This window comes from Dromaius novaehollandiae, chromosome 1 (genome assembly GCF_036370855.1).
Source record: "Dromaius novaehollandiae isolate bDroNov1 chromosome 1, bDroNov1.hap1, whole genome shotgun sequence".
NCBI lineage: Eukaryota > Metazoa > Chordata > Aves > Casuariiformes > Dromaiidae > Dromaius > Dromaius novaehollandiae.
Window position 1 is genome coordinate 153019405 of NC_088098.1, and position 25041 is coordinate 153044445.

General features: G+C 43.6%; 1 protein-coding gene across 1 annotated transcript; it reads left to right on the forward strand.

Moving 5' to 3' along the window:
* Positions 1-77: 77 nt before the first annotated feature.
* On the forward strand, positions 78-17609 carry SOWAHC (sosondowah ankyrin repeat domain family member C). Its single transcript, XM_026096996.2, has 2 exons — positions 78-1885; positions 17483-17609. Exon 1 carries the CDS (start codon positions 396-398, stop codon positions 1857-1859), a length of 1464 nt encoding a protein of 487 aa, XP_025952781.2. The 5' UTR covers positions 78-395; the 3' UTR covers positions 1860-1885; positions 17483-17609.
* Positions 17610-25041: the final 7432 nt, after the last annotated feature.

A 25041-nucleotide genomic window follows, 5' to 3' on the forward strand; every position in this document is an offset into this window, starting at 1 on the left:
GCCAGGAGGCTGCGTGGGCGTGGCCATGAGGTGGAGGGGGCGGGGAGAGGGCGGGGCTAGCGGAAGGGGCGCGCGGGTCATGCACGGGCGCGGCCGCTGCGGCCTCACGCGGGGCGGCCGGGTCGGCGCCGCCTGTCCCGAACGTTCCCCCGCCGCGAAGGGGCGCGGCGCGCGGCCGCCTCCCCTCCGGCCGGACGGGGGCGCCGGGCCCTCGCCGGAGCGGCGGGGTGCGTCCTGCCGCTGCCGCGGCTGTGATTGACCCAGCGCGGCGGGGACGGGGCATGCCGCCGCCGCCGTGAGGAGGCGGCGGGGAGGAGCCCGCGCGGCGGACGGCGGCAGCGGCAGCGGCAGCGGCTCCGCCGCGCCCTGAGCGACGGCGGCGCGATGGGGCGGTGATGGCGGAGCCGGCGGAGCTGCGCCAGGAGTCGGTGGTGCAGTTTCTGGCGGCGCGGGGCGGGCGGGCGCCCAACGCGGAGCTGGTGGAGCATTTCCGGGGCTGGCTCAGCCCCCCGGAGCCCGGCCGCCGCGCCGCCGCCCGTCGCCGCTTCAAGGAGCTCGTCAACGCCGTGGCCACCGTGCGCCAGGAGCCCAGCACCGGCGCCAAGTACGTGCAGCTTCGCCGCCGCTACTGCCCCGACGAGCCCGCCGGCGCCGTGACCCCCGCGCAGGAGGCGGCGGCGGGGGGCAGCGCGGAGCGGCCGAGCCCGCCGCCCTCCCCGCCGGCGGCCGCTGAGGAGCCGCCGCCGCAGCCGCCGCCGCCGGGCAGCGATGGCGGCAGCCGGCCGCAGCCGCCCCGGCCGGGCCCGGCGGCGGGCGGCGGGCGGCGAAGGGGCTCGCGGCGAGGGCCGGCGCCCGGGCGCGGCGGCGAGGAGGCGGCGGTAGCGGCGGCGCAGCCGGCGGCCGAGGAGGAGCCGGCGGCGGCGGCGACGCCGCGGGGCGGCCGCAGGGTTGTGCGGGAGCTGGCGCGGGGCGGGTCGCCGCAGCTGAAGCGCGGCGGCGCCCCCGGAGGGCCGCGGGGGGCCCGCGGCGGCGAGTCGGACAGCGCCTCGGTGGCCTCGTCGTCGGCCGAGGAGGAGGGGGCGGGCGCGGTGGCGCTGGACCCGCTGGAACACGCCTGGATGCTGTCGGCCTCGGACGGGCGGTGGGAGAGCCTGGAGGGGCTGCTGAGCTGCGAGCCGGCGCTGCTCTGCAAGCGGGACTTTGTCACCGGCTTCACGGTGCTGCACTGGGCCGCCAAGCACGGGCGGCAGGAGCTGCTGGCCATGTTGGTCAACTTTGCCCAGCGGCACCAGCTGCCCGTGGACATCAACGCCCGCACCAGCGGCGGGTACACCGCACTGCACCTCGCCGCCATGCACGGCCGCACCGAGGTGGTGAAGCTCCTGGTGGGCGCCTACGACGCTGACGTAGACATCCGTGACTACAGCGGGCGCAAGGCCGCCCAGTACCTGCGCCAGGGCACCCCGGGGGACATGCGGAGCCTCGTGGGGGCCCTGGACGAGGAGGATGAGGAAGAGGAGGAAGGGGCTGCTGGCAACGGGAGCGGGCGCTGGAGGCTCTCCAAGGTGTTGCCCTCCAACCTCATGAGCTACCGGCTCTCCCACCACCATCACCACCACGGCACGGGGGAGGAGGCCGAGGGCACCGAAGGGGCAGCACTGCCGGGCAAGGGCAAGGAGATGACCAGGAAAGCCTCCAGCAGCGGGCGGATGAAGCCTCGGCTTAACAAGATCCGCTTCAGGACTCAGATCATCCACAACACGCCCTCCTTCCGCGGTGACGCTGAGGAGGAAGAGCAGGAGGAGAAGTCCCTGAAAGCGTCGTTCAAGCTCAGGCCGAAGTCCAACGTCTTTGGATAAGGCAGGGGGAGCAGGAGGTCTTGGAGGTGGGCTTAGGGGCCAAAGCGCCCTAGGGTGTAGGGCGGGAGGTGGGGCGGGTATGAGTGGGTGCTCCTCTAGACTCGTGTGCTCTCAGGAGATGGGTCCTTAATATCTTGCCGTAACTCTGGGGTGTCAGTGGGTTCAACAGCCCCGCAGGGCTGTGGTAGCTCACAGCTGCCAAGAAAGCAGCTGCTTCAATTATGCCCTTGGTACTGAAGCAAGGAGCGGTGGGTGCATTGAGAAATGCCGAGTTGTTTAAAAGCTGTGCTGCTTTCTCTCTAACGGCAGACATCTGTGTCAGAAACCTGTGTTAGTAAATCTAGGGTTAGTGAGTTGAGTGGAGGAAAGAAAAATGCAAATGCTCTGCTGTTATCACAGCTGGTACAGCTGGCTATTTGAGAACACCTCAGTAGTGTGCAAGTATACTTTAAGTCTCTTTCTAACAGCAATACCACCTGGCACACTGTGGAGTTGGGTACCTAAAAGGAGACTGTAGATAAATGGTTTCCTGTAGGAATCCTAGTTCCAGTCCAGCAAAGACTTGGACCTGTGTTGACTTTATGCATTGAAAATTGCCTAATTTGACATCACATATATTAAAAAAAATGCACTGCAGACAATGAATAGAATTAAACATGCGGAAGTCTCTGCTGTCTGAGGTACTACTGAACTTGCTTATCGCTGTTGGAATACTAATACAAGATAATGTAAGCAAAGAGTCTTTTTATATATTTGGTATCTTTTGTTTTGTCATAGGCAAAGCAATTTTATTTTAATCACTGTGAATTCTCAAGTGCCAGACCTACACAGTTTGAGTTACTGAAGTCTGGTCAGTTCTTGTTAATGTTGTTTGTATAACTCACTGCATTTAAAACCAGAAGATTGCATTGTATGTGTTACACGTGAAAGTCATTCTGTTTTAGAGAAAAGCACAGAAGCCATTGCATGAAACCTTCATGAATCTCTAGTAAGGTCCTGTAATGCAATAGTACAGGTCTGTGTTCATTAGTGACTTGTGTTGCAATTCCTTTAGCTTACTTTGTGCAGAAAAAACAAAAAGACAGGAGGAGCGGGAGGCACAAGGTACATAACTAGAACTCTGAAAGTCGATCCCTCTTTGTTTAGCTTACTGAGTAAAAGCAGTATAAGGTACGTTCCAGTTAGTGATGGCAGTGGTGTTTGAGTTCTTTTAAACAGATATTTCTAGAGAAGTAATCACCAGGGCTTTGAACTGCTGTTTAACAGCCTCGTAAGTCTTAATCTGATTGATGAGCCTATCTGTCCACTTAAAGCTTTCAGAACACTTGAATCTTGCTTCTCTGCTTTAAAGGTAGCAATTCCAGTGAAACCTAGGAGGCAGATTGGTATCCAAACTCACCTCTCCTTAAGAAGGAGGTATTGAGCTGACCCTGTATCCCGAATGCTGCTCAAGATAGAAGCTCATCCGTGCTTAGATGTCAAAGTACCGCCAATTTCAATGCAACATTTGTCAAAACATGTTTGGAGTTGCGCTTCCTCCGAGTGTGTGTGCGTGTCTATCAGGTAACTAACCAAAGGTAGATGGACTTCGATAGGTAAAAACCAAAATCTGAGACACTGATTACATTTATGCCACAAGCTCTAGAACGTTTCACAGGAAAACTGCTTCTAGGAGTTGTGCAGTTTCAAAGTAACAGCTGTCAGTAGCTGTTGCCATTGACTTGCATTTCTTTTAGTGACAGAGGAAGGGAGTGTTGATGATTCACTGGTTTGAGATTTCCCATGCAGGTAAATTTCTAATTTCTGCACTTTGTATCAAATTCTAAGAAGTGACAGTATTCGTACAGGCATGCATGGAGAAAAGTACAAGGAAAAAAAACCCTGAGTTTCTGCATGAGTGCTGGTCATTGCTTTTGTGCAAAAGATTAGAAATTACGCAGGGGTTCAGCTTTAGTTTATAAGCTATAATATAAATTTCATGTGCCTTTATTTTGGATCGGTTGCTACAAATGTGATGGATACAGTCAGTCTTGCAAAGCACTTTGTCTTTATGTCTGTGGGGCAGGACCAGAAATCTCCCCCAGCCCTTCCTGTTCAAGCTGTAAACTGGTACTACACCTGGGTGTGTGAAAGGGGAAAAATCATATACACTGTACTGCAGAGCTAATTCTTCTGTGACGGAGAAGAGAATTGGATGTCTTAAACTCTCTTCACTGCAGAAAATAAATAGCTTTTGAAGGTTCTATAAAGGCATTTGCAGCTTGAGCCCTCTTCAGCGTGGCACTTCTCAGTTGAGCACATATTCCATGTAACTACCTACTTCCAGACCCTGTTAAAGTAACTTTCTGCTTTGAGAGTTTATAGCTTTTTCATATTAACTGTCATGTGTTGATCTCTTCACATGCAAATAGCAAAGAATTGCACAAAAATACTAAGTCTTATATAGGTGTTGGGGCTTGGGGAAATAATTTGACAGTTTGATGCTTTGGGATGTTGGAATATAGCACACTTTAGAATTTAAAAGACTAACTGGAACACAGTTTTGTCATGCATAATACAGTAAGACTTTGGTAATTACTAATAGAATTTGAAAACTGCTAAAAAGGTGCATCACTATAATTCGTTATTTGAACTATCAAAGTGAAATTCTTGCTCCATTAGAATACCGTCTCATCTTTAACTATGAAGTAATGAGACTTTACCGTGACTGTTCAAAGGTCTTTGCAAGGCAGGGTGCAGTGGACACCAAGTCCAAATCATAAAAAATTCTACTGTTATTTGCAAAATATTGACAAATAGCTAGGTAACCATTAATGTCCCTTTGCGCTATGGTACTAAAGCACTTTGATTTCACATTTTGACTCGTCACATTCCATGCAGTTGCTTTTTTATAACATGAGCTAAAACTTAAGTTTTGTTTGGGGACAGGAAAAGCTTGATGCCCTGTTGCAGAATATTTACAGTCTGAAGGTACTGTTGAGTCAGATATTTTGGATACATTGCCTAGAAAGATGAGAATTTGAAATAAAGTTGTTTGGTTTAAAAAAAAGAAAGAATGAAAGAAACCCTGGAGCACTTACTAGTGTCTTTTTAATAGTACACTTGAAGTTACTGGATGTGTTTATTCACTTTCTTTGATAGTGTGTAATGCAGCAAGACTGTAATGTAAACATTTGATATCTTTTATTGTATCTTATGCCTGAAATATTAGAGGCCTGGAAGCCTGACAGTTTTTATTAATACAACTTTTTATGGGTGTCTTTCTGAACGGTTAAGTTAAGAATCTGTAAACTTTAGTTTTACTGAAATAAAAAGTGCCCATGAATTGTCCTTGCTTGAATCTGCTTTTGTACAGCACATACTTAGCGGCCACTTGCAGCATACTGGCCTGCAAAAGAATGTTTTGTTTTGTTTTGTTTTATCATGAAGATGGCTGATACTGTGTAACATTAGAAGAGTAAGAGACTGGAAAAAATACAGTTGAGCTGTTCTTAGGACAGTAACATTTTTCTTTGGCAGTTACACACTCTCAAATAATAATTAAAGTAAATCAAGACAGAGCTGATTTCTAATGGTGAACTAAGTCTAAATAAGGGCTTGGGAGAGTGGAGTTTCTAAACTCAAAATACTGCCCTGACCTTGTTTCTATGCAGCTAGAAAACTCTGACTTTGGAAAGACTAATGCTGGTTTTGGTTGCTATGTAAAAGTCAATACCTCATTAAAAAGGTTTAGGATTAAGGCTTTTTTGTAATGTGTTATAACTATAGCCAGTAGCTTCTCTAAAGGGAAGATTCACTTCATTTCCATGTGAAACTGGGATTTGGTATATCTGAACGTTTTTTTTAATTTGCTGCCTTACCAAAATATAGGCTAAAACTATAGAACCTCGTGCTGCCAGTAACTCCTCTGAGAGACATCCAAAATCATTCTTACACTGAAAAAAAGGCTTGGCTGTTGCTGTGCTGCTTGATCTCCTAGCCGATCAGGATGCACGCAGCTCCAAACCAAACAGCCCCAAATCAGTAGTTTGAGGACTTGAGAGGAGGAGAGAGAGGAAAGTATTCTTGGAGGCTTGGAGAAGAGTGGGGCACTGGGGCAAGCAGCTGAGGTTATGGGAGTGGGGAAGACCTTAAATCAGTATGACAGCAGTCTACGTGAGCCCTGTTGGTCACGCGAGCTACTTGGCTAGCATTTCAGAAAACTGTATCCAAACATAAATCCCTTCTAGAGAGTAATGATTGAAAGCTATGACTTGCTGAAAACTCTAATGTAAATTAGTGTCTCATGTTAAATATTTTAATTGGCATTCTTACCAACATTTCTTAGTATAGCCAGTAATGTTTGCAGAAGTATAAACAGTTCTTCTGTGTTGAGTGTAGCTACAGCTGTTGCAGTAGAGTCTGTACATTGGATTGGTCCCACTTTAGGCTTCTTGTTGGGAAATAAACCCCTCAGAACTGCATTCGGTTTCATTATTTTCCCATTGACTAGAAAGGAGGGTACTGGGACTACAGTCCTGGTTTAATGTGCCTTGAGTGTACAAAGCTATATGGAATACACCTGAACCTGAAGATGTTAGAAGATTACACTTTGAAGACTTCTTCCAGAAAAAAAGGAAGTTGAGCCATGCATTTTGCTTTTTTGTTGGAGATGCAAAACAAAAAACACATCATGGCATTTTTTTTGTGTCTTCAACTGAGGTAGAGGGAAGGAGGAAGGAGGCTTTATATTAATATTAGGGCTTGGAAGAGGAACCGGCTGTTCAATTTGGGTTAAATTGTGAACAGCTTTTGGAAAAAAACAGAACATACCATTTTGATTTTCTAATTTTGTTATAATTTATCTTACGTGATTTTTTGGTTTAGCCAAAATTGGTACTAATATGCACATTGTTGGAAGCACTGAGCAAAGCTACCAGGTTTTGTTTATTTGGTTTTAATGCAGCTGTGTTACTGTTTATATATAGAAATGTTTCATCTTGTGTGATAAAAGCTGAAGAAACAGTATTTTGAAGATTTACAAGGCTTTAAGCTTCTAGTGCCATGTAGAAAAGTTACCTTAAAAGCAGGTGGAAATGCATTCTGTGTTCTTTCAACTAGATTACTGAAATTAAGTGAGGTATTGTAGTTAGTTTAAGGTATCTGCCATTTTGTATCGAAAGCTCTACACTTTCCTCCCCTAAATTACTTGGAAGCATGAAGAGAAACAAACAAGTTATATCAATCTATTTTAACATGCACTGTATCACTAACAGGCATTTTGCCAGCCCATGGTAGGAATGTCAACAGGCAGGAACAGTACTAGACAACAGATCTGTTTGTGCATGTGTCTGCACAAATTAATGCAAATAAATCATAGAAGCTTATTGTTGCCAGTCTAAAGCAGACAACCTATATAATAGGCATACCTACCAATCCTTGTCCATTGAAGAGAGACTTTGGAAACTTAATTTTACCTGTATCTAACCACCAGAATAATTCAGCTGTTTGGGTTGTATCTAGAGCTACCCCTAACTTTAGTTGAAGGAGTGGGAATTTCCTCAGCGTTTTTTCCCCTGAAGCTAGAGGTCTTTCACTTTTGCTAGCTGGCTGTTGAGCTCTACTAGCTGTTTCACTTTGAAGTTCTCTAGAGTACCTGAGAAACTGGTGGTAGATGGGGCACAAATAAGAGATACCTCTTTTTGAAACTTTTTTTTGAAAAAAGATAAAGGATGTCTACAATACTTGTTAGGGCATAAAAAAAACACGTGAGACAGTTCATAGAAGGAAGTGCTGTCCCCGTTATTACTTTGAATGCAGAAAAACAAACTATGCAGGTTAAAAAGATGTCTTCTGTACACTTAACTTTATATGCAATATTAAAGCCTTAAAGTCCCAGAAGACTCCTCTGTTTGTAGCCCCTGGACAAATAAAATTTATGTTTGGTCTTTCTTTCCCTTGCTACCTGTCGCATACTATCTTATCAAAGGTATATGTTATGCAACTAGCTCTGTAAGTGTTAATTTAGGAGAGCATAATTAAAGGGATCCAACTGGCTCCTGCTGCTTCAACTCCCTCCTACAACATGACCGTTAGCTACCATTCTTGCATGTCTTCTGCCTATTGAAGCTTCCCCTTCCTTCATTGATGAGGCTGGCTGGAATAGACTGCAAGTGTCATAGCTGCCACTGCCTGCTGCCTTTGGCTACACAGTTTAGGCTGTAGCATCAGTAAATCTCAAGCCTTTTGAAGCTGATGGATAGAATAACTTCCCTTGAAGGGGATGGAAGCAGAGCTAGTACTTCCTTTCATTGGCTTGTATCATTTATACAGGTATTACACTTTCACATACAAATAAATGGCATGAACCGAACTATAGATGGGATCAGAGTGTTTGGGAGGCTTTCATATTTAAGTGGTACCAAATGCTTTGTGTTGCAAATGTGGCTAATTAGAGTATGTTATTCATCTTCAGCCACTGATAGAATTCAGTTGGATTAACACTGAACAGCTGCTACAGGAAACTGCTACAGAGGGGATGCTGCAAAATTGCCATGTCTCTTAAAGTCACTTGTTGAAGATGGTTTTCCATTGCACTGGAATTGCTCAGAATGAGTTAGTTGCATGGTGGGTACTAGCTTGCAATAGGATATCCCAAGTACATCTCTGAAGAGCTGTGTAGTAGCTCACTGACAGCTGTCTGGGTGATAGGAAGTATTACACTTCTCTTTTTTAACTGGGAATTTTCTCAGCTTCTAAAATTTGCTGCATCTTCCTGAAGCAAATTCAACTTCCTTTTAGCAAAGTTTTTGTCTCTGGGATAACCAAGGTCATCCTTGGAAGAGATCTGCCTTCACTGGAAAAAAAAACAGGAAAAAATAACAGTACAACTGCAAATGCAGATGCTTATGGCCACAAAGGTATAGAGGTTACCATATTTTAAAACAAAATTATTCTTTAAATTCCTTGGGAAAATGCAAGCCAACTTGTGTTTGCCCTGGAAGATGTGTACCATCAGCAACATCACCCCACAATGCTCACATCTGTAAGATGCTCAGGTTTTCTCGAACTTGTATATGCAAAAGAAATATAGTATTGGCCTTTCTCCAGTGTTTACATTTGTGCTTAAACAAAGTAAAACCCCAAACCTTTTCCCTGAGCTGGAGTTAATTCATCTGAAGTAGTGTTTGTGAGCTGGGGAGTACAGATAAACTGAGGCTTCTGCTGCACCCAGGGGCTGTGCTTTTTCTCTCTCTGATAGATGAGTTGTATGGCATAGTAGTGATTGTTTTTTACACTTTCACAAATTTAAGATTTAACCTCTCAGAGCAGATAAACACTACCAGAATTCTTAATTAAAATGTGACTCCTTCTGGATTTGAACTCCCTGCCTGAAAACAAAGCAACTAGTTTTCCACTAGGTAGTGAAGACCTGTTATGAAAACATCTTACTGATGCTGCTTTGGTAAAGAGCATCACTTTGGCGAATTGCTGTGCATCTTCATTCATCCTTTCTGCACCCACTGCTCTCTCCTTTCTTGACTACCTCCTAGTTTTCTGCAGTTTTTTTGGTAGTTTGAATTGCACAAATATTAAATGATAAAGCTATAAAGTTCAGAAATTGGGGACTCTTCAAATAAAGAGATCTCTTCATTAAAAATTAAATGGAAAAGCTAAACATAAGCTTTGTCTTCTACTTTAAACTTCAAGGGTAGAAAGCACAAAAATTTTGATGAGAAAGTTCTCCATATATAGCATTCTGATTATAACACAGACTAGAAAATGGTTAAAATTAGGGGGTAAATTAAAATTGGTGGGGAATAATCACTTTCACCTCAGTGATTTCAGTATTTTGTACTGTAAAGGCAAAACTGTAAGTAATAGACTATTTTGTATAAGAAACACTAACCATAGCTCACAGTATTTCCATTACTTGTTCCATTAGCCATCTTAAAACTAATCTTTTAACTTGGGTCCTAAATGGGAGTTCTAATCAACCTGAATGCCCACCGTATCCTCGTTTGCAACTGAGTCTCTTCTGATACCTGTGTAGATTACTCCAAATTTTGGAAAACTTTGGTTCAAGTCCTATTAAAAATAGAAGATGGTGACTTTTAAGATGACTAATCATTTTGGAAGTTCACTTCCCTACATGCCCTTCAAACTAGGTTTGTGAGGCACAGAGAAGGGGGAAAAGAAAAGTTACCCATTTCAAACATGCCAACACACACAGTGATGAAGCAGTACAGGGCAAGACGTCCTTTTTTAATCACTGAATGATTTTGGTGTTCTGCGTTCCACCGTAGTGTTCCTTAGAGGTCCTTTTCCTGTGTCTGGTATAAATCCCATTAACCTCTGTAGAAAAAATCCATTACTTCAGTGGCTTGATAATGGAGGGTTACCTGAATAGTTGCCTTGCCTTGCTCTTGCTGTCGAATTTGCTCTCCACCATTGCTAGAAATTATCCGCTCCGAGAGTATTGCTGTTACTTTTTTTTTTTTTTTTTTTTTTTTTTAAGTATATCACCTTACTGGCTGACATTCATGATGGGAGAACTCTGGACAGGGGAATCTGACTTTTCCCCAGGGACCTTTTCAGAAAGGAATTTTCACCACAGACTGCAGAAAAGCTGTTGTTAGCATGACTTTTTATGGTCCTTCATGGCCTTGGGAATGTTTCATCTACTCTCCTCTTGAGTACTACAGGTTAAGTGAAACAAGGAGGAAGTAAAACTGAGGAAGCAGAGTTTGATTGACTGGCAGTGGAGGAAATGTATTTGGCTGTCAAGAATTTTGTTATTTTTGAATGTTATTGTTGATAACATTGCTGCTGCTACTGGTTATAGGCTGGTATGACCAAATCACAGTTGGTATCCCATAGGATCAGATGTTGGCCAAATACAAGAAAATATGTAGTTCCTGCCCCATTGTGCCTAGAATTTGTGCAGCCTGTGCAAACAGTAATGGTTAGATAGTGATTGAATATGCAAAATAGATTTTAAAATATGTATACACACACAAAAAAAAAGGCATACCACTTTTGGCTAGATGTTTTTCTACTTTTCCCCCAATGCCTCACTATGACTCTCCTGGGAGCCAGCCAGTCTACTCATTTAAAATAACTCCTTCTCTACTGGTCACTTCACAGGTAGAGCTGGGAAAAGGTCAATTAGAAGCTGGCCCAAAAGTATCCACCTTTTAAAACATTTGGACTTCATGAAATTTCAAACAGCATTAAGGGGTATTGTTACCTAAAATCTTCAAAGTAACATTCTTAAAACCTACTTGAAACAAAACAATTGAATTCAGGCTAAACTGATTTAATATTCCTGGAAAGGAACCTAGGTCCAACTTGGTCTATCAATATATGTTAAAATCAACCTCCAGTACATTTTCAGCCTACGACTGCAAGGCTCACTACAAGGCCTTAGCTGACAACTTGCATTTAAATCCTAAGTTTGAAAGTTAGCAATCCCAATGATAGTGCTACGGTAAACCTTCTACTTTGGGTCTTCCTACAGTAATGTTTAAAAAACAACTGTGAAAGAAAGATCTCTGTTAAAAATTTGACATCCTGTTTCTTCTGTGAAAGAAAAGAAAGGAGATACTGTTCCTCCTGTTGCCAAAGTACAAAATATAGATACAAAGAGACAAACCATGAATTATGAAAAAGGGCATAATCCCTGGCTTTCCCTTTTACAATTACCTTTTAAAAGACACACCCTGCGTGTTCCACATTAATTTTATTACTATCATTAATATTTTATATCTTTATATCTGATGGAGATTTTATGGCAGCTCACCATAATTGTTTGGGTTGCCTGTCAGTTTTACTTACCTTTGGATAGATTTACCTATTTTTAAATTTTTTCCATTTTTTCCAAAGTTTTCCCATTGTTACTGCACCTCAGCTCCAGCCTAGAACTAAGACTGGAATTAAAAGTACTGAAGTAAATAGAATGGGACATAATGCTTCTGAGCTAAGGTGAAGAAAAGGATACTGTCAACTTTGAGAAAGAGGCATGGGGGAACACCTGTATTTCAGGCCAGTTCAGAGGTCTCAGGAAGCATAGAGGATTTTACACCAGACAGTGTACCGTCTGGTGGACCTGTTGGTTGCCTGTATGAACAGGAACAAGGACACTGAGGTCAACTCATCACTTTACACCTTCCTGATATGTTCAGTTACACCAAGATCCCATACTTGCTGCAAGATCATCTCAATAACCCTCTCACAAGCTGGCAGGGAGAAGGAAGAAACACTGAGAAGGAGCAGCAGTGCAGGAGAGAAGGAATGGGCATCTATGTCCTGTCACTAACATTGCCACTGCAATTGCTGCAACACAGAAAGAAGCTTTTGGCCCAATCTGAAGATAATTTCTCATGTTTTTCCTCATTTCTTTCCTGCATGTTCTTATAAATCAGTAGTGCTGGCCACATCTGAGCATCTTCCATGGTGCATTAAGCAAAGCAATGTAATTACTATCTGTCACACACATCTAATTTTGTTTCCCTCTCCCTAGGGAAGAACTTAGATACAGTGTCAAGGTGAGGGTTGAAGTGCTGGATGTTTTGATTTTTGTTTTACTTACTTTATACTACTGAAATTCAGTCTATTTTTGTATTATAATCTTAACTGTACACCAGTTAAGAATCTCACTAGCCCTGCTGCTCACAATGATCTACTTTTTGATTTGGGGAATGTGAGAAAAAATGGCTGTTCTTGTTATACAGGTTCCTATGTTTCATCTTAACAGTGGTGGTATCCTATCCATCCAGAGCATCTCCAAATTCTCTACACACACTATTAACTTGCCTCCAATCCACTTATGAGAATGGTAAATATTACTGTAAAATATTACAAGCCTGAGGAAAGATGAGGCACACAAAAGCTCTGTGAGCTGCTCAAGTTAGCACAGGAAGGGTGTGAATAAGAAGGAAATACAAACTTGTACTGTACCTAAAAAAAAAAAAAAAAAAAAAAAAAATTTGTCCAGCCAAATTCTCATTTCATATTCAATCCTACAAACTTAAATATGGGATTCATGTAGGATTGAAATATTTGCTAATTTTAGAGCTTTTGCAAAACATCTTTAAATAGTCACAGTTTCTTCACTCCTGTGAATGATAATTTTGCCTTGCTACAGTTGTCCCTTTTTTTTACTCCACTCTGTGGCTTACAGTGACAATGTGGCAATTCATGAATCAGTGGGTGACATTAAATGTCACAGTTATTTCTAGCCAGAATTGATGTAAAAGATCTATTTGTGTTTGCTGGCTAAATTCTGCATCTAGCAGAAGGCATTTATTAGTTCTGCTGTTTGAATAATTTTCTTTAATGACACAGTGATGCCATGTCTGATTGTGCACAGTAGCAGAAAAGACGGCTGATGGAATTACAGTGCAAATTACAAATTGCAGTCTTACAGGAAGATAATAATAAAATTCTAGGGTTTGGGGGCTGAAAATTGCCCCATATTATTCTAATTTATGTACATTGCCTCTAGTTCACTCTGGAGCTATGATTAACTAAAACTTCCTTATGATTAACCTTAGCCACGCTTTCTTTGTGTCAAGTGCAGGAATGCATTTGTGCTGGCATGCATTTACCAACTCATATTTTATTAGCAACAGTATTAGAATCTTGATTGAGCAGGATCTACAAGACTAGTACAGTCATCAAGAAGTTAAATGCTTATACCAGTTACTCTTTTTAATTTTTTTTATAGTCAAAAGAGAGAACAGGGACTTTCTGAGAATAATTAATTTTAACTCAACATCAATTTTTAAGGTAATTGCTCACTAGAGAGAGATTCTCCATCTTTTTTACACCACAAACTATATCACAGCAAATTATGGCATAGCCAACCAATTGCTAGTCCACAGATTAAAGAATAACTTCAGAAAGGTACTCCATGCAACTTTTGCTTCTTTCATTATGTTCTGATAATTGCACATTGAGCCAGACATAGCTTCAAAAGACTTATTATATATATATTATGTATATATATGCATATTATAAGCACTCTACCTCTGTGTTAATACCAGCCGCCTCTTCATGAACTGCCACAAAATACTCTATGACTCAAAGCTTAAGAACTGCTAGTCAGGACAAAAAGTATCTTACATTTGGAAATGCTACAATACTATCACAGAAGGCTCTGTGTGTTGGGACCCTGGCCATCAGCAAAGCTCCTGACTAGCAAAGTAGCACCAGGAGGACTGAGGTGGTTTCATGCAAACCTCCTGGTTGACACTGAGATTGTCATCTCACATTACACCTATGCAGGTCTACCTAGGCCTCTACAGGTGAGACACAGATTCCCCATGCCCGGTCCCCTTCCTACTCTTGACTGTGGGCACCTGCATCCTCTTACACAGTATCTACTGACTGTGCGGGGTAAGGCTCTTCAGCCTGCTAACCCAGCTGAAAAGGAAGCTGCCACTGCATTTGAGATGAATGCTGGTCTGACAGAGGGCTTTGGTGTTTGGGGAGTTATGTCCACCTCAGGGTTGACAGTAGCTCAACAGGGATTTTATGAAAGCACCTTTCAACTTAGACAATGGGAAGTATTTAGGCACTGAAAGCCACAAAGGAGCTTGGTTCTTACTTGTTTTCTCAAGAACATGTCAGGTGGAGCTCACACGTGAGGATATGGAGTCTTTTCTTTTGAGGGACAGGGCAATAGATTCTATATTACTGGCTAAACAAAAGTAATTTTTTGTTTCTAATCCTGCAAACATTCTCATTTGATCTCAGGTCAAATCTATTCATTTTTCCTTTTCTCCTAGGAATTCTAAGGATTTGGTTCTACGCATCATTTTATGGTGTTATCTGTTAGCCACTCTATACAAATTAAATATATCTTTTATTTGTAGAAGTTTGAGTTTCACACTGGGGAACTTCCATGGGCAGATGAATACACTACTTTGCAATACTTTGCCTGTGGATACTTCCAGCGTAGAACAATGGTCAGCTGCAGCACTCTTTACAGACTGTACAGGACTTATCAATGGGAAAGAATAAAGAAAAAAGAACACTGCTAGACAAAAAGAAAACACAATTAAGCAAAAATCTGATACCTTCACAGTTTTTACTCCAAGTGTTGTATCAAGCTCAAAATCTCCTGATCTTAGATTGTCAAAGAAGAGAACCCAGAGGTCAGAATCCATCAAGTTAGCCTCTACTAATACAAGATTTAAAAGAAACAATGGTCAGAGAGAAAGCAGTGAAAAACTGGTAAGGAGGAAGTGGTTAATTCAACTCAAATTTTTGTGGTTTTGACAAATAATGAAACTGGAAGTGGGCAAAGGTTTAAGAGAACAGTAAAAGAACTAAGTAAATGTATTTTAAAAGTTCCCTTTAAGTTATCTGGAGCAACCCTAGCACAGTGGGCTCCTTTATGGCTGCTTTACCAGAATATGAATAATAACAATAATCTTCAATTAGAGCTCCTTATCCTTCCATGGTCTCTAAATTGTTGTAACACATAAAGGCAGCTTTGAATTTACGTACTTGATTTCTTATTTTTAAAAGAAATCACTGTGGAAAGCATTCAATTTTGAGCAATGTTGTATGTGTAGCAGTTTTTCTGTATTTCTTTTCATTCATTCTTTACTAATTAAATTTATATTTGAAAGGGATCAGAGCTGGAGCTAGTACTGCTCAAGAAGAACTCTAGTCACCTACAATTAAATAGTTTATATTCAAAATTTCCAAGGTGAACATGGGGGTTTTCTCATACTTTTTAATGAAAGATATATAGCTAAATCCCCTTTACTCTTCTGAAAGTCCAAAATTAATCTTTTCTACAGAACCTAGACTTCTCAAAAATAATAAATTTGAAGTTTTAAGCTGTTCTCTTTACAAGCCTTGTTTAGACTCCAGAAAGTCACTTCCCATGTGAATACCCCAGTTTCAGTTATAGCATAGTTTAGCAGCAGTACCTGTTCAGTTGGTACAGCAGCACAAGTGGCAGTAACTGCAATAGGTATTGCTGTGTTTTAAGGAATAGGCTGCATACCTGCATCAACTGAAAAAAAGAGTGACACTTCTGCAGAAAAAGTGTATTGAGCCAGAAGTGACACACTCACGTGGCTGCATTTTAATGAGATTTTCAAGCTTCTTTGTATTATTTCTCTATCTTCTTGAGCTTTCACAGAACGGACAAACCTTGCATATTTTACACTGGTTTGTTCAAATGATGAGAGACAGTAAATTCATAGGAATTAGGAAGGAGGAAAAAACAACAACTAACTATGAATAATTCTCTATCCAGATGGATTCCCTCAGACAGGCGTTAGGGGAAGAGCCACAGGCCTACATTTTTTAGAACATACCTGCTGACTACTCGAGACCTACACACCACACTGTGAGGGGTGTAAACTCTGTGCCCCCAAACCAACTGTTCTTGTCTCTATCTCAAGAAGCTCTACTTGGAGAAAAAGATGAGGCAGCATTGTGAAGCCCCTAGAGCAATCGAGTTCTCTTACAGCCAGGGAGCAGACACTCCTTTGAGTTACATAACTACAGAGCACAATTAATGTATCTTAGCTTCCAGGTGCAGAAATATGATAGAGCTCTGATAATCTTTGGGCTTGCTGCCACTGAATGAGGAGGCACCAGTCTTCTACCAGCCTCCCTCATCCCTCACACCAGGTGAAAGCCCCTGACCTCTTCCAGTACTGGGTCTGGTGCTCATCTCGTGCAAAGAGGAACCAATTGAAATTGCTGTGCTGACCCAAAAGTAACCCTGACAAAAAAAGGTAAGCAGATTCTGCCACGGTAGAATTGGTTCACCATGTAGGTTGAGAGTGAGAGCTGATTCAAAAGAAGGGATAAAGCTATGCGGCTGCAAGCAGAGAGAGGGATTAGATTGGGACTGGTAGAGAATGGGTAGACTGTACTTTTTGGAAGTGGCAAGCCACTAGTAATCCTCAGATGTACTGTGTAACTATACCCCTATGTTAATGCATGCTTTTGATGCATCTCGAACAGCATGTTGTATTGTTAGGTTTAAACCTCTTTCACTGTCATTCCCAGGCTAATGGCAGTTAATTCCTATGTAGCTTCCAAAGTTACCTTAATGCTGGAATTCACACAGACATATTTTGCAAGTACAGTTTCTGTGCCTTAAATTTTCATCTTGCTTATGTTAATGCTAACACGTTTTCCATCTAGCTCAGCCTTTCCTGCCTTTGAGGATTTTTGTCTTCTTCTCCCCAACACAAGTGAAGTATTGCCTCTCCTGAGACCGGCAAATGCTTTCAATGCCATACTCAGCAAAAAGCAACCCACAGAAGAATGATCTGATGAAAAAATAATTGCGTTACAGTACATGTAATAGAAAGGGTCATTCCCCTAAGTGTACTCAGACAGCAATAAGCACAAGGACAGCAGCCAAACCAGAACAAAACAGAATGAAAACATCCTAACTGCTTAAATATGTTTACTTTCAAATGACTACAATGGAACCTTGTTAGCCAGAACCTGCTGTACTGGAAGACTAGTTCAGCTGAATACTAGCCTCCTACTGCTTGGTGTCATTGCCACCAGAAGGATTTCTGTGTTTAATATCTATGCTTTAAAGTTGTTGTCTCTTTGTTTTCTCCTATGCCAAAATACTTCTTTTTTTTAATCCACAGAATACACAGTATATCTGGAGAGCAAGCAAACAAGCAGTAATAATGCCCTTTTAAATAATGACACAGTGCCAAAGCACTCAGACTGGAAGGGTTCCGCTGAATCACAGAGAGAGGTAAGGCTTTATTCTTGCTGGTTCATTTATACCGCACACACCCTTAGGGTTTCCATCATACTAGCACGAACGTGCCTCTGCAGACAGGTTCTGCTTTCCAGAAACAAGCATTTCCACATTAAGATGGTTAACCCACTTCAAGGCTATTCAGTTCATGTGCAGATAAGGTTCTAGAGACAAGATATCCTGCCCTTAAGAGTGGGGAATGTCTTTTTTTTGGTGGGGGGGGAGGAATGTTTTCACCCCCCTGTATTAGCAGCAAATAGCTCTTTGGCAATGGCCTTGCAAAGAGCGCAAATATGACTTTTAGGAAAATCAGAAACATAAGAAACAAAAGCAGGCTGAAGCACGGATTGAAAATCCAATGCAAAGTGGTCTGGAAATTTGGGATGAAGTTGAAGGGTTTCACCAGAGCTGTAGTTTGGGTGCAATACCAAGGCAGTAGTTACACTGTCCTAGCAGAATCGTGCAGAGCACTGACTCAAGACCCTCAGCCTCTCCGCTGTTAGTGGAGAGGGGCTGGTGCATCAGGAGCCAACCCAGAAGAAACAGGAGGGGAGGTCCTGCTCTCTGGAGTTTGTCCTGAATCAGGGCTGCATCTCAAGTGTCACTGATAAACAGCAGGTGGATCACGAAAAAATCAGTGATCGGACTGCTATTCCTTAAATGAATATATGCAAGAGATCTAAATGGGTTATACTTTAAGTAAGAATTTCTGCTTACTTCAGTATCCATATGGAGGCCTCTCTCCCACCAGATTAAAGACTTTTCAGAACAAGAGCTTTTGACTTTCTTGCATTGGCTCAGGACACCTCCATCTGTGCACCATATAGGCTGGGAGCCCTGGACAGATTCATTTTCCCTAAGAGTCCTGCCAAAAACCAAGGCCTGGGTCCCTAAAGACCCTCACCAGAGAAGGTGGATAACAGGGCCTGCCAGTACTATCTACTTTGGGCTATTTGCATCCCTCTTCTACCCTTTCTCCTCTTCTTCCCACCTGGAAAGCAATTTACGTGTACAGCCAAGAGAATTATTTCTGGCAGAAATTTCTTCTACTAGCTCATGCAGCTTCAGTAATACCGAAATATTTTGTGAATTGATGCCGAGTTTGAATTGTCTATTCAGAAAAAAATAAAAAGCTTTTTCGAGGAAATGAATTGTTTCACTTCTGCTTTTTTCAAAATGAAATACATTTCTTTTCAGCCTTTTGTTTTGATAATTCCTTCAGATTTACTTTCTAGTAAATTAAGTGTGAATAAAAATGCTCAAAGTAGAAAAACGTTGCATTTTAGGCCAAATCAAGTGTTTCATTTATCCTGAAGTTATTTTTCTCAAACCCTTTGATTTCATCAGCCAGTTCCGAAATGTTTCTGTTTCAGTGCAATGCAAAATTACTGTTTTTCTTTCTTTTTTTCTGAACTGTGATTCAAAATATCCTATTTCCAGGTAACTTGAATCAACAGGACCTGTTTTTAGAGAAGATTTTTCATTACTGGTAATTTTATGCAGGGATTCTTAACTTTCTGTTGAAAGAAATTAAAATATATGTGATCCTTCATCTCAGTAATGACTTGAATGCCAGTAGGCAGAAGATACTGCTTATGATGAGGTCTGCAGAAAGGATGGTTACAGCATGTTGTATAAATCTGAGCCAGAAAGTAAAAGGACATGAGAGGAGATGAAGCGTCTTTAGAAATGCATTAATTTCAGAGCTGGATTCAAAGCATTTTCATTGTCAGTTAAAGAGCACTGAGTATTTGTTGTCCAGAAATCCTCAAGAGAGGAATTTTAGACATTCAAAGTCATGGCATTCCATGTGGATTTAGTGTTTTGCTTATTTAAATCTTTCAGTGAACACAGTCCCTGTGACTGTGTAAGTCTGGCACTCTAGGGCAAGCCCCTCTAGCTATTTACAAAGTCTGCTCATCAAGGACAACACTGGCATTTTCCTCACATGGTCCCCTTATCCTATAACCTTCCCCCTACAGATCCCACATCTAGAACACTACCCCAGGAACAGGCTCATTCACTACTGTTTTGAAGGTGGCATTATTTTGTGCAGAGGAGCATGTGGGAAATAAGCTTTGAACATCAGTGTGCATACTGGGGTCCTTGTGAGGACAGGCATAGGTCACTTATCCTGCAGTACAGCACCCTTGTCTAAAAACAAACAGATGATGGAAATGGCAATGGTAAAAAAATTACTTTGCTGATAACCATCACACCTAAATATCTAATGTGAAAGAAGAAAAAGTAGATTGTTATTTAAAAGGATTTTACATCTGGAAGTGATTTCGAAAGCCGGCACATATGCCACAGACTTAGAAAGAAGCTAAACAAAGTAGACAGATGGTCAGTCACCAAATTAGATGCAATCGGAATATGGAAAATAATTTATCATATTCCCTCCTCCCAGCTTTTCATGTAGACACTGGACTTGGCAAGCTGTTCATCTCATTTTCTGATGAGTGCTCCCAACTGAGCCTGGTTGTTCTTAATACTGCCAGACCCCTCAGAATCTGTAGTTTGCAGCAGGCTTTGTAGTTCTCAGCAGGCACTATCAGCCACTTTTTTTGAGGTGCTGAGTGCGCTAGCCTTTCTTAGTCATTTGCCTTCTCTTTCCTGTGCCCCTGATTTCCCAGTACAGTAAATCCAGCATGAGGACTCCTAGGTCAAAAATGTTGCAGCTGCAGTAAGTGCTGATTTGGGTTAAGCTTTTGCTGCTGAGTCAAGTTTCCACAGATAATTTCGATTTGGTTAGTGTTGTACTGGCACATTTTTATATGAGATCTGGTGTCACGTTTGTGCCACTCTAGCTTTATGCCCAGTTGCCTGTCATCTCTTACAGCCAGCATGGAAACAGCGTAAATCTCATGTCATGCACTCTTTCTAACCCAGTGGAACTGGGATCATGTGCTCTTGCTTGATCCACATGACATCTGGCCTGGAATCTGTCATGTACGAAGTCAGTATATGAAACTATGTTTTCCCCTGCATATATATACCTTAACACTGAGTGTCTTAAAGTAACAAATGTTTTTTTCTGTTTTTTTCATTTCACTTCCCAGGAAGGTTTTAGAACAAACAAATTAGTTAATCACAACAGCACAGAGAAGGGGATTTAGCAACTGAAGCAGGATGTGGGGCTAATGTAACTGTGGAGTTAGGGAAAATCTTTCTCTCTTTCTATTTTCCCTCCCTTTCCCTTTTCTTCTTTTCTGTCCTAGTTACCACTTAGCTTCACCCAAGCCAGAGGCTGAATAAAACTCACCTCACAGTAGCTCCCACCCGCTGCTCTGGCCCAGCTGCTCTGCCTCCCTGAAGGAGGGACCCAGTGTTGAGGCCTGCCCTGACTGCCAGGGTTTGGCAGCAGTAGCAGGCCATGAGCAATAAGTGTGCAGTTAGACAAGGCAACTTACCAGCTCCAACAGCTCACTGCTGCCAAAGGAGAGAGAAGACCTGCCCTCTTCTTTCCCAATCCCTGCTGTTCCCCAACACACGCTCACCCTTTTTCTCAAGCCAGATCGTCTGAGCACCCCTCAGTGAATGGATCCAGTTCTCTACTACCGATCCAGCAGAAGGTGGATCACTTTTTCTGTGTGGGGTAGTTTTTCACTATCTTAATGAAGTGACTCAGCTCACAGGAGGATCAGAGAACACCAGGGCCAGAGCAAAGTGATTGGCCATAGCAAATACGTGAGAGACAGGGAAAGGAGGGAGAAGTGGGACTGCTACTTTTAGCATTAATGTTCTCCTAAATAGGCTTAGCCTTTGTTGTCTAACCACACCTTTCACCATGCCTCCACCAGTGAATTACAGAGTCAGCTACACTGGTTGCTAAAATCACAATGTAAGCAATATCAGAGCCTCTCTCGCACCGTCTAGTAAATAAAGAAACCTTAAGCCAGATTTAACGCTGGATCTGTGAAAGGTGAGAGAAACACAAGTTTGTGATCATTCAGCTGTGCTTGTCCCTCTCCTGGGGAATACTATATCCATGCCACAAACAAAGGTACTGCATTAATGTTTAACTAGCATTTCGATGGGAAACTTTTTTTGCACAGGGCAGGTTAGAATGTTTCAATGCACTGTAGCCGCTAAAGACATTACTTCTCTCTACCAGTGGGGCCTTCAGAGACATGCACATTGCAGTCCCTGTTGGTCTATTTAACTCTTGTGAAAACCCAGCTCTCTCACTGGAAATTCAGGAAGGAAAGATTTTGTCCTGCTATGTTTTGACACTTCCTTGCAGTGTTTCCTTCTCGGTGGCATTTAAGCTGGTAGTGATTTCTTAATTTCCATGGCAATACAAGAAGCCGTACTGTAGATTTGCAGCCACATGCTGGGAGACAGCTTGTTGGAAAATTATTTATGGCTCTTCAATTTCCCACCACTCTACAAATGCGGTGGAGAACCTGGCAGCAATTTTAATAGTACAATGAAGAGGAGAACAACAGAAATGTCCTCCACAACTAGCTCCTAAATCCTGAGTCAGACTGGAAGAGTTTTATCTGTCGTGCCATCGCTTTACTCCAAATAAGCACAGGAACTTTTCATACAGGAGCAAACAACTGAGCTGACAGCTTCTTTTCACATTCAAAGGCTAATCAAGTTAACTGCACAGCTCCTCTGACGAGAGAAGCTAGGCAAAGGAAAACAACAAAATCCCTTTCATTAAGAAGCATTTCTCAGCTGTCAAAGCTTTACGGCGGCTCCTACACAACCGGAGGGCCTGGTATTTTCTAGTTGTAGAAAGACAGAGGACGAGCAAACACCGCTGAGATGGGGACGCAGAAAGGAGGAGGAAGCCATGCAGCCTGTGGAGGGGTCACCAGCACCAGGGCGCTTGGACCCGGCTGGGGCTTACCGGCGATCAGCTGGGACCTGCTCCCTCGGGATGACAGCGCTCCATCTCCTCTGGCCCCGATTTCATGTGCTGGTCTCCTCTGCACAGATTTCAGAGAACCTGCCAAAAGACGGACATAACAATAAAGCTGTTCCCTGGGTTTGCATCGCTCGTCCTCCCCTGATCTACCCCATCGCATTTATTGGCGCTTAACGCTTTGTTATATCTAACTAAACAATGGTCTTTACGCCGGGGTCTGTCACCTCTCTGCCTGTGAAATACCCTCCGCACTGACAGCGGCACGTAAACACACGGTAACATAAAGACGAGACGAAAAGTGACTCTGCACCCACGGTCTGCTACTCGGGACCTCCTCCCCATCGAGCTATGCCCCTCACAGCAGTGGCATACTTTCCTTATGGCTCCTGAAAGCACCTCCAGCTCGGCCTGGGAAGGAGCGCCGTGGTGCTGAGGGGCCCCAGGGCCAGGGCCTCGGGAGCGCGACATGGCGGCAAGGCCTGCAGCGTCGCCATGGCAGCACCAGCCCGGCAGGCCTCCAGCCCGGCTCTCTAATAGGGTTAATTCCCAAATAAATTCCCCCACTCCGCCGGCAGCAAGAGACTTCAGCAAGCTCTCGGCCGCCTCGCTGAGCTCCCCTGCTTATTCAAACGGCTGAAACCTCCCCACCACAAAGGCCTGGGCGCCCCGGGCCTCCCTTTTGATGACCTGCGGCGCTCGCCCTGAATGGCGATGGGCTCCCCCAGCACAAAAGGCCCCGCCGGCCTCCCCCTCCCACCCCCGCAGGGGGCAGGCCAGCCTGAAAGCCTCATCACCCTCCCGCGCGGCTGGCAGCCTCCGCGACAGGCGCTGAAAACCGCGCGTTTAAGGAAATAGTTCCCCCGCTTTTTTTTGCCATTGTTGTCATTGTAGGATGAGTTAATATTTGACTTCCATTTTAGCAATCCTTTGGCAGGCCCCTAATCTCCTTCCTGCAAAACTGCCCCTGCGTCACTCAGGGGTTTCCCTCTTCCGTTACAAGAGTGCCTACACCTTACCATCTCAGGCGTCGTGCCAAAATATGCCATGAAATCACAAAGCAGTTAGTGCAGGCATTAAAAAAGACAAAGCAGTCATACTTGACCCTGTTACAGGGAGCACCTGCCCCCAGCGCGGAGTTACCTCCACTGAACCAGGCCGTGCCCCATGCAACCAGATTTTGAGCTGCTTACAACTTCTGCCATCTACCTGGGGCCACAGGATGGAGTCCCAGCCCGAAGGAAAAGACCCCCTCTGTCCCCACGTGTACTATATACTGTGCTAGATATCCCAGGAAAACCTTGTTAATAGTTTGAATGCTAAACTTTGCCTCCGGTTTTGCATTTCTGTGAGAGCGCAAGTCTCCGAGATAACCATTTACGCAAACGTGGAAGGCTGCAGGATGCGCTTTGCTACTATATTCTGGCTGCCCAGGCACACCTACTCCCAACGGGCCACCAGCCTCCACGGATGTACCTTCTGTCGGTCATGGCACAAGGTGGCTCCCAGTCCTGCAAACTGGCTTTTCAAGCTATCAAAATGGAATTAAGGAAACTTACCGTAATTGTTTCCTGCTTGGAATAGGCACACGGCATGATTTACTGAAGTATTGTTCCCTCCAAGATACCACACGATCTGTGAAACCTCCTCCTGATAAGAATAGCTTGAAAAGATGGGAAATGCTTGGAACGATCCTAATCAGCAGGACGAAAGCCAGGAGAAACAGCTTGTCCCCTGTCTACTATTAAGACAATTAAAGAGAAGTTTGACTCAGAGCAGCTTGGGTTCCAGTCCCCCGGCTGGCAAGGAAAACTTCACAGCTGGATTTGCTTTTCTGCAGGGATCTTGCTGCAGAATGGCTGGGACACTTCTGTCCTGTGGTAACAATACAATCTTTAGCTTTTCTTTAGCTTTTTCATCTTTAGCTTTTCCCTCATCTTATACCGAGACTTCTGAGTGAAGTGACAAAAATCTGGTTCCTAGTTACTTTGTCAAAGGACTTGATATCTGCCTTCAAGTCCAATCGATCTCTTTTCTTTTTTTTTTTTTTTGTCAGACCAGAAGAAGTGAAAAGAAAGGAAAGGATAGCTACTGGCAACAGGTACCAAACATCTCTGCTAAATTGCCCCAGATTTGGACAAGAGGGTGGTTGTATTCTGAGCCGCATGAAGAACAGCACTGCGTGGGGATATGCTAGTCCCCATAGGCCTGCTTACCCATTTTTTACTCATCCACTCCCAGCACTTTATATGGATGAATTTTAGTGTTCATGAGAGCAGCTATCTTGACCAATTCAGCGTTTGCAAAACCTGCTGGCATTGAGAAAAGAAGAGCGCTTGGGAAGGGCACAAACAGCTTTGTCAGCTTTCTGTCAACACAGGAGGGCCACAGAAAATTTTGGCTTTACTGTGTATCCTGCATGGACAAGTTCACACAGGAAACACGGTGAGAAAGATTTATTACCCCTGGAAAAAATTCCCCTTGGCTAAAGCATTATAGGCAGTCAAGAGCGCCGCATCAAGGGGCCCTGTCACCCGAGCTTCACATTCACAAATACCCAAATT

Bases quoted from the DNA above. Each gene is read 5' to 3' on its own strand.
- SOWAHC (XM_026096996.2), top strand. From the start codon at position 396: ATGGCGGAGCCGGCGGAGCTGCGCCAGGAGTCGGTGGTGCAGTTTCTG.